The sequence below is a fragment of the Phyllostomus hastatus genome, unplaced genomic scaffold (genome assembly GCF_019186645.2).
Source record: "Phyllostomus hastatus isolate PE091 unplaced genomic scaffold, TTU_PhHast_1.1 phas_contig_1, whole genome shotgun sequence".
Lineage (NCBI taxonomy): Eukaryota > Metazoa > Chordata > Mammalia > Chiroptera > Phyllostomidae > Phyllostomus > Phyllostomus hastatus.
Window position 1 is genome coordinate 3,312,740 of NW_025333498.1, and position 10,389 is coordinate 3,323,128.

Here is a 10,389-nt window from a genome sequence, read left to right on the forward strand (position 1 = left end):
AACAATTCTGAGTTAAGAAAATTCTTGATCTTCTTTTGCAACTGACAGAAAGAAAAATGTCCCTAATAAAAATATACTGTGGCTGAAATCTCAGTATATAACTGAAACATAGGGAAGTCACAGAAAGTTCTTCTGCATGCAGGTGTGCAAAAGCACTGAGGGGTTACTAACGAACACTAAATAGGAGTGTCTAATAGTTTGTCGTGGGGAAAGGATCCAGAAATAGGAGTGAAAATCAGTGCTGGTTCATTACATCAGCAGTAAGGCCAGCAATCCCCCTGCAAAGGTTGCCTTTAAACAGCAGGTGCATGGTTTAACTACTCTAGCTTAGAGCCCTCTGGCTGTGGCCCAGAATGAGCCCAGTCTTCTCCAGGGGTTCATGAATGACCACAAGCCACTTCAAGGTGCATCTAAATGCCATGGTTGCCCTACTTCTATTTCGGTCACACATTGAATATTGGATATTTCATTCAATACTAATCCATTTCAGTTTTGGTGTTTGCTTATTGTAGATACAATTTGTTACCCAAAACACCATGACACAAAATTCTAAAATAGTTTGGAAGAATTGAAGAAACCAAAAGAAGAAAATTCAGCCCTGGCTGGCGTAGCTCAGTGGATTGAGCACAGGCTGCGAACCAAAGTGTCACAGGTTCGATTCCCAGTCAGGGCACATGCCTGGGTTGCAGGCCATGGCCCCCAGCAACTGCACATTGATGTTTTTCTCTCTCTCTCTCCCTCCCTTCCCTCTCTAAAAATAAATAAATAAAATCTTTAAAAAAAGAAAATTCTGTATATGTTCAGTTTTTTCATTGAAATGTTTTACTCAGTTTAATGGCAGTTATCATAGTAGAAATATTATAATGCAAAAGAAGATCACCTACAAAGGTAAAAAGTCACAGATAAAGAACAAATGAATAATTTAAATTCCATCTCCAATCTCTCCAGCACATTTATTGGAAATCCTTTATTAATTCAGATATGTAATTTGAAATGTTGCCCATCATACCAATGTATGTAAAAATTCCAACACAAGAAAGCACTTAACATATTTAGCAATTTATTCAAAACTTTAATGTTTTGCAGATGGCACCTAGATCTTAAAATGTATAGATATATTACAGCTCTGCTTAAATGTAAATAATACATTTGTCTGATTCACTGATACTAAATGTATGCTTTTTTCTCCTGATGATTACACTCATCATCCATGACTGTCAGTATAAATGATAAAAGAAACTCTATAATAAAAATTATACCCTTATGTGAAAAAATAAGAAATAACATGTTTCATAAGATGAGTAATTCATTCTCAATATTCCATTACTGCTGGCCAATTACTGTGGTATTGAAGGATATCTTTAGATGGATGTCGAGAATGTTATATTGCTCATGTGTTTGGGTAAGAATTTTAAAGTATATCAGATTTCAGATTATAGAAAAGACTCAAATAGACTAAACTTTATATTATAAAATGAGCACATAAAGAATCAAAAGACTGCTTAGAGATGACATTACAAATATGAAGCAAAAGTATTTGGACTAACAAAAGTCAGAAAAATATTTTAATATATCTTCAGGAATATGAGAAAACAAATGAAACTTGTTAATGACAGAGGAAAAGGTTCATTTTAAAATCCAAGTTTTTCTTTATCATAAGTTTAAATTTCAAATAATGTTGTTGACATAGACCAAATATTACGCATTACAATACCCTTACAGCATTCAGTACGTACTGTGCTCTACTGTGCTCGTATCTACATAAGTGATTCTGAAATAATGTTTGCTGTTTCAATAGCTTTATTTTGGTAATTAAAAATGTATGGGTGCTAATAGAATTCACATTCACAATAGATGAAAAAGGCCTAAAAGAATATATTTGTTGAAATTTGCATTGGGTTTTGGAAAACATCTGTTTAACTATTGAATGCAGTGATATTTTAACTTTTAAGCTCCCACATTGAGAAAGTATCAAGGTAACCTCAGCAATTTTCATAGGGACATTATTCTAGACTTTGATATTCAAAAAATACGATATTTCTTCTTGAATTATTTTATGATCAATGTTCAGTCTCTACACAAGAAAAATTAAGGCTGTCTGACAACTCATGGACACATTACTGACTGTTAAAGATGTTGCATAAAAGCATGAAAAGTACTGGGTAATTTTGCAGTTCCATCTCTAAACACAATTGTAAAGACGCCTGTCTTTCAATTCTCCCTCTTTTCTCTGAAGCATGGCCTTTTAGCTCCTGCCCTTTTAAATATTTTTAACGACTGTAACTTTGCTTCTTAATGTACTGGTTGATCTTGTGGGGCTAAGAAAGTATTCACAGGGTGCTTGCTTTTATCTGTATTCACAGAGAATGCTAACAAATTAGAAGAAAGTGCCAGAGAACACCACATACCTTGCCCAGAACATTACAATGGCTTCTGCATGCACGGCAAGTGCGAACATTCTATCAATATGCAGGAGCCATCTTGCAGGTAATGTTTTCACTCTTTAACATTTGAAATGTACAAAATAAACATGTAGAAACCAAATGCTGGATGTTTACAGAGAATTGGATGCCATTCTGCCTGAATGGGTGATCAGCAGCGAACTTCTCTCTGCCTCTCCTACACACATGCACACACAGGCACCCACTAGAAAACCATGAACGCATGTGCCTGGCACACCCAGGTAATATCGCATCATTTATATACACTTTTAGTAGAATTTTAAATTGACTTTGGGCATTACAAGCTCCTTAAAGACACAGGCTCCTCTGTTTTATTCACCCTCTTCCCCATGGATACAGAACAGCACTTGGCACATATCAGGTGCTTAATTAGAAATATTTCTCAATCAAGTAAATGGGGAAAGCTTTGCTGTATATAAGATGACACAGTTACTTTTAGGAGGCCAACTTTTTCATAGTCCTTTGGGTCTTAAAACAAATATCGCCAATCTTAGCTTTGCTAGGCACATCAAATCTTTTCTGTGGATCTACTGTCCACAGACCTTGTCTGCATAATGAGATAATAAGCTATACCTCCACAGATTCACACTCAGTTGAGACACAAAGAAATTGCTTACCTGGATTTTGTTAATAAATATACATATCTGCTAAATATTTATGAAGATAACATAATTATTTCAAATATGGGAAAGCCAGAGTGAAAAATAAATGTGTTTTTATTAAAGGAATGTACAAGTGACCTATGGTGAAATAGGTTGTATATAGCTATACAGGAAAGGAGTTTCTCTCCCTCTGTCTTTCTTCTCTTCTCTCTTTACCCCCTCCTCCTCCCATACACCTCTCTTCTCAGGAACTGTCTCCTTTCATGTTTTCCTTCTCTGAATACATTAGCGCCAGCCTTCCACTGAAGCCGGGCAAAGTGAGCATAGCTGAGAGGTTGCTCCAGCTGGCCTGTCATCCTCTACAGAGTTGCCATTATTAAACCTTTCTGAGGCAGACAGGAAAGATCCCAGGATGCAGTTAGGAGAAATTCAAATTGAAATACTAAAACAGTTGTACAAAGTAAGGGACAAATTGATCCCCATCAGTATTGTTTTTATGTGAGCTGTTCTCTGGTTTCATTGGGAGATGCTACTTGTAATAGGCAGATTATCTGCCTGAGCTCTCTGATGAGGACTGAGTGAGAAGCAGCATTCATTCTCAGATGAACAGCACATGGGCTTGTTTTGCAAAACTGTATCATCTACATCATAATTACTTCCTTTTTCTACTGAAATTTAACTCTCTAACATAAGCAGACAACTTTATGACCAGCAAATTAAAGAAATTACTCTTACTGCACCTCTGGCCCTAACATTTTTATCATGTATTCTAATAGTATAGAGAATGCTGTATCCAAAAATCAATACATCAATGAATCAACAAATAAAATAGCCTTATTTTTTATATCCATGTCATCAAAAAGAAACCTTTATTTTTTCAGGTAATCATATTGACTTAGGCTGATGAAGAAACAAGTTAAATAAAACATAAGGCTTACCTGAAAAATAAATATAGAAAGAACAATGATCAAACTTTTTATTCTAAGCATAAAAAGAAACTACATATTTTTAAAAAATAGAAACACAAAGAGATCTTTTTTGAACATAAGAAGTGGAGAACTAAATCTACAGAGTAGATTTTCTTTCAGAGAAGGAAATGAAAAGCCCTGCTTTCATGATGAAGATAAATGCTTATAGGGCAACAATAAAAAGAAGTCCAGAAGCTTCAGGTAACTAGACATTATCATTTCTTCCAGGTGTGATGCTGGTTATACTGGACAACACTGTGAAAAAAAGGACTACAGTGTACTGTATGTTGTGCCGGGCCCTGTACGATTTCAATACGTCTTAATTGCAGCTGTGATTGGAACGATTCAGATTGCCGTCATCTGTGTGGTGGTCCTCTGCATCACAAGGTCAGTAGCTGCACTCAGTGGCCACCCAAATAAAGGGAGGTGGTGTTCCTCCTTGTCTTAACCAGGTCACTCTGATTATGAGTCCTTTCATGGACTCTGCAACCACCCATGCTCTGGAGACCTCCTTCTTCATCAAAAGAGCATTTGAATAACCAAATGGAAAGATACTGAGTTTCATGATGGAGTACTACAGATTTTTTAAAGATTTTATTTATTTGTTTGTTTGTTTGTTTGTTTGTTTGTTTGTTTTTAGAGATGGGAAGGGAGGGAGAAAGAGAGGGAGAGAAACATCAATGTGTGGTTGCCTCTTCATGTCCCCCACTGGGGATCTGGCCTGTATCCCAAGCATGTGCCCTGACTGGGAATCAAACTGGCAACCCTTTGGTTCACAGGCTGGCACTCAATCTGCTGAGCCACACCAGCCAGGGCCAGATTTTTTTTTTTAATTTTTGCATTCTAATGAAGATTATTTACTTTCTTAGCAAAGGTCTTTTTTCCCCCCTCTTATGTATAATTCCAGTCTTTGTTTAAATACAGTCTTCTCTTTCAACTACAAAAGTCAGGCCTGATTTAAACTTTTAACAGACTATTTAGATGACCAGTGTTTCCTTATTTATCCAGATCAGTATGCTGAATGAGGTTAAAATAGATTTTAAATGAAGCCTATAAAAGTATCCAATTATATATCTCATTTATGGCACATATTTCCTAGTGTAACTCTTAGATATAATCATTTTAACATATTTGATATAAACAAAAATATATTTTTATCTTAAGTTAACAAAAGAACTTTTAATCACAAAATTCAGAGTAAATAATTACAATGACAAAAATTATGTCATAGTACATATAAACTTTTGATATATGGAAATGTACAGCAAATGTCAAAACAAGGTTTTCTCTCAAACCTCCAGGACAATTAAATGGCAACTGTTTCCCAGAGAGCTAGGTTGAGAAAGATAAAAAGATGTCATCCAATTTCAACAGGACAGAAAATCATGATTAATTAGTGATACATGACATTGGGCTTGAAGTAACGGAGTGAGGCCAGGTACTTGCTTAGCTCTGTTAGTGTGCCCATTCATGGTACCAGGAATTAGATTCTAAACCAAACGTATATCGTTTATGTCCTGTCTAGCCAGAAACATTATTGAAGATGGTTCTTTCTGATCTGTTTTTACTCTCCTTGAGAAAAAAGTTCTAAGGATGTTTTCAAGGTTTTTGCCAAATTCACAAGGCATTTAGATTTTTCATTCGTTTGCACAGCTCTACAGTAAATCAGAATGGTTCCCAAAAAATTATTTTCAAAAGGGAAGAAAATAAAAGAAAGCATCATACCTTTAGAAAATAAAGGCAGTAATATATCTTACTCTCTGTATCGCACTGTCTTCTTTGAGGACAAGTGTGGCATTTGCTCTTGAAAAAGACAAAATGTGGTTCATAAATCCTTGCCCAGCCTAAAGGCTTAAGGGAAGATCATCGACTGGAGCTTTGTGTCGCTCTAACACAAGTTGAGTCCATCAGCTAGACTCGCACATTTAGATGCCAAGTGAGTCAGTGGATTATATTAAAATAGATTCTGGGAAACATAAAGATGACTCAAGAAACCAAAAACACTGAGTATGAAAGAAAAGATAGAATAGAATCTACAACACAGGAAACTGTGCCATATTATACTGAGGGAGCTTTCTAATATCTAAGCAATATCAGAATATGAAAAACAAAATTTATATGTAGTAGATATAATCTCATCACAATTGAATTTGCTACTTCAGGTCCTGATGAAGATGCAAAACATTAAATAGCAAGTGTTTTCAAGTCTGTTATTAATCACAGTGCCATTCCCATGCATAATAAAAACAACTGGAATATGTAGGTCCTAACTTCACCATATATATATATACACATACATATGTGTATGTATATATATGTATTTACATAATATATGTATATATCCTTTATGTGTATACATACACACAGACACATATGTTTAATAGCATGATATAGAAGGTACAATTATCCCCATTTTCAAGGTAAGGACTCTGAGGTATGAGAAGTTAACAAAAGGCTGAGTGTACCCAGCTGAACAATAAGGGTAGAAATAGAGGGCTGCCTACTGTCAGAGCCTTGCACTTAACCACCTAACCTCTGCTCGTGCTCACCCTTGGCTGGCCATGATGTTGTATATTGCAATGGTCAAGGTAGCCTCAACCGAGCTCCAAATTACAGCAAGCCATTTTTTCAAGGCATGTGGTCATTATGTTAAAATGAACAAAACCTATCTTCTATTTACTTTTGAGGAAGGGAAATAGCTCATGAACTAAATTAGCATTACTGTAATGCTAATTTAGGACATCCAGGCCTTCCAAAGTCTTTCCCGGGGTCAAACTAGTCAATAAACTACACTGTTCCAAGTGGGAATTAATTTTAATTACTCAAAAACATTCTGCTCAAAAACCAGGCATTCCAACTTGGCCATTCCCCACTACCAAAACCCTCCTTTCTTGGTGACCTGGACTCATGTGTCTATCAAGATTGATTCCAAAATGTCCAGTTGCTAAAAGATTTTAAAAATTGCACGAAGCAGAGATCCTCTCACTCTTCAGTTTTTTAACCTCTTCATCATCTGGTCTCTCCCCTTTTATACTTTTTTCTTCCTTTTCTCCTTGCCCCACTTTTTTTCCTAATTTCTTCCCCTTGTTTTTACTGTTTTAGTCAAGCACCTGCCTTCTTCCTAAATATGACATGTATTATAAAAAAGTAAATATCTGGAGAAATAAAAAGAATTGCCCTGTTGAGAAGATGAATTTTCAATCTTTTTATCTCTAGCTCCCACTTGCTAAAATGTGACTTCTGGCTCCATGTTCATTTTGATAGATCTACCCTCTGCACCCCCCAATATATATATATTCTTTTTATTTATCTATTCTCTAATACAGCTTATTATGATAAGATTTTTATGAACTTCATGTTTTTCTCATTTGCATCATCAAAGCCTTTTATGCTTTGACAAGAGTTACTAGATCAGAGTTTTTCAGATAATTTGACTGAATATTAGCTTTTATAGAAGCTAAATAACTGGTACCAATTTATGTCCTTAGCTTATAGTATTAACACAAAAAAAATGATATTAGGCTCAACCAAAATAATGTGTTTTTGCATTGTGAACAGTTAGCTCCTTCTCTGGTTTGATGGGATTTAAACTTGTAGCATTGAAATGTCAATATAACAGTCATCCTTTGGAAATTTAAAATATAAAATTGCTAAAGACCTTTAAAGTGAGATTAGAAGGGCTCACAGTTTGCTTGATTGCACTGTGCTCACTCTCTCTGTGCTGCAATGCGTAAACGGTTGAGAACCAGGTAAACATGTTCCTCTTCAACATCCACCTCTGTGCTTCAGTTCTCCTCAATGTGCACTTGAAGACGACTGCAACTTGGCTACAGTACTAATAAATTATTTTATCTGAACTATTTTAATAACTTGCTTAATCTACAACTTCACTCTGTGATTGCAGGACCAAACTTTAGGTAATAGCACTGGACTAAGCTTTGTATACTTTCCAACCTTCTAGGAAATGCCCCAGAAGCAACAGAATTCACAGACAGAAGCAAAACACAGGGCACTACAGCTCAGACAACACGACAAGAGCATCCACGAGGTTAATCTGAAGGGAGCATGTTGCACAGTGGCCGAAATACCGAGAGCTTGGACTACACAATACAGTATTATAGACAAAAGAATAAGACAAGATCTACACATGTTGCCTTGCATTTGTGGTAATCTACACCAATGAAAACATGTACTACAGCTATATTTGATTATGTATGGATATATTTGAAATAGTATACATTGTCTTGATGTTTTTCTGTAATGTAAATAAACTATTTATATCACACAATATAGTTTTTTCTTTCCCATGTATTTGTTATATATAATAAATACTCAATAATGAGAAAAAATGGCATTCTTAACTTTGCGGTATCTCACAACTGTAAATATAATCAATATAGTACAATCTCTGCAGGTACTGGTTTTTCATCTTTCTCCACATCTTGAGACATGGCATTAGTTTACACAGGACTCAGTGGCTAGGGTTTGAGTGGTTCCCAGATCAAAGGAAATGATTGTTATTAGAAAAGAAAAAAAATAATTTACTTTATATCAAGTGAGGATAAAGTATTTCAGATCTTTGAATTACCTCTATTTCATCAACTTTCTTCCTGGTCCTCTGTTTTCATCCCCAGAGCAGAAAATCTCTGTCATATAAATTAAATCAAAGAAAAAGGAAAGGAAACATGTTTTAACTCATAACAGAGAGGGAAAGAAGATATTCGTTTTTATTTGCAAAACACCTTAGGTTAAATGCATATATCCAAGTTATGCATATATTCCAGTTAAATGCATATATCCAAAGGGTCCTGAACAAGTTAAATATTAATACTACACGGAGCACAAAATCTGTTCCATTTAGGTGAGTGGAATTAACAACTACCAGAAAATTTTAATAACATCATTAAATGTAAAACACCAAAATCATGAATTCTTTGAAGAACCTTACTATATTTATAGTATACAGTTCTTTAAAAAGAAGTTTGAGTCACAACCAAATCTCTCATGAATAGCCTTATGATTAATGCAGCACCATTATTTGAAATGGAACTAAGATGATGATGATATTTTATAAAAAAAGAAATATGTTTGAAGCACATTTATATGATGAGATAAAAAATGAATCCCATGGCATCTGAAAGAGCTTAGTGGGCAGTTGGTGGATATTTGAGCATACAAATAGGTAGGACTACTTTGGGAAAAAATTAACAAAATTTCTCAAAGAAAAAGATAAAAATAACAAATCAAATAATTGCTTTGTATTAGTTAGTTTTTCACAGCTTTCTGTGGCAAATATAGTAAATCTAAATAAAGCTTTCTTGTCTTCTTCAAATTACCTCTACATGAGCTAAAAGGAGTGACACTCTTATGTCAAAAACACACACACACACAAGTATCAAATCACATTCTGAATATAAAATATTCAGTGAAAAATATGGTTCCTTAAGTGGTATTTAAGGTATTTGCCAAAACCTTGAAAGGGGATGATCTAAGTAGCATTTAGGATGCTGTGAAAAACCTGTTTTTCTAGGTTAGTCATCAATTTGAAAAGTGTGAATCTATTGGCATAATCATCATTCAGGTGTTTCCATATATCGGTTCTATGCTTCTTGTACAAAACAAACTCCATTCAAACTTCTGCATGGAATTTTGGTTTGGGTAACAGGTGCAGAAATGTTACTAGTCCTGATCTCCTTTGTAAGACAGGAGTTGTGGCAAACAAATCATCCTCCTACAAGAAAAGCAAAAATGAAACATCACAGGATTTATAGAGCTTAAAAAGAAACAATTTCACTGACTTTTACTTGTATGTATGAAATTGACTTGCTTTGTTAAGTATTAATACATTACTTTGTATGAATTTTTACCAAAGCATTATAAACCTGAGTGTTGAAAAAGTCCTTGGAGTTAATAATATAATACATTCTTGTTCATCTCCATGCTTACCCACTTCATGAAAGAACCCCTTTGAAAAGATGCAATAACAAATCTTAAGTGAGCATATGCTATACACCAGGCACTATTCAAGGTCCTAGGGAAACACAAATGAAACATGATCTTTACTATAAAGGAACAATCTAGTCCAGACAGATAATCATATTGCCTCTATTTGCATATTTCTTATAATTTGGACCTTGAAAGCTTGTTTGGAAATTCTAGCAGGGGAGCACAGCTACTCATTTACCCTGGACCAAAGACCAGTCCTCTCCTCTAGTTGGGAAGGTTGTCCTATTCAACCGAGCTTGCAGCTTCAGGAGAGATACATGTGGATCAGTGAGAAAGGAAGGGGACACCTGCCTAGCCAGCCAGATCGGCCACATCAACCCTGACGATCAATGGGGTGACCCATGTCACAGC

At 35.2% G+C, this 10,389-nt stretch overlaps 1 protein-coding gene across 1 annotated transcript in view; it reads left to right on the top strand.

Annotated features, from left to right (window-relative positions):
* Nucleotides 1-8,333, top strand: part of TMEFF2 (transmembrane protein with EGF like and two follistatin like domains 2) — a 231,058-nt gene extending 222,725 nt beyond the window's left edge. Inside the window, exons 8-10 of the mRNA XM_045861343.1 lie at nucleotides 2,364-2,487; nucleotides 4,261-4,419; nucleotides 7,994-8,333. Coding sequence (XP_045717299.1) covers nucleotides 2,364-2,487; nucleotides 4,261-4,419; nucleotides 7,994-8,090 — 380 coding nt within the window. The 3' untranslated portion in view covers nucleotides 8,091-8,333. The remainder of the gene's footprint in view (nucleotides 1-2,363; nucleotides 2,488-4,260; nucleotides 4,420-7,993) is intronic.
* The last annotated feature ends 2,056 nt before the right edge of the window (nucleotides 8,334-10,389 follow it).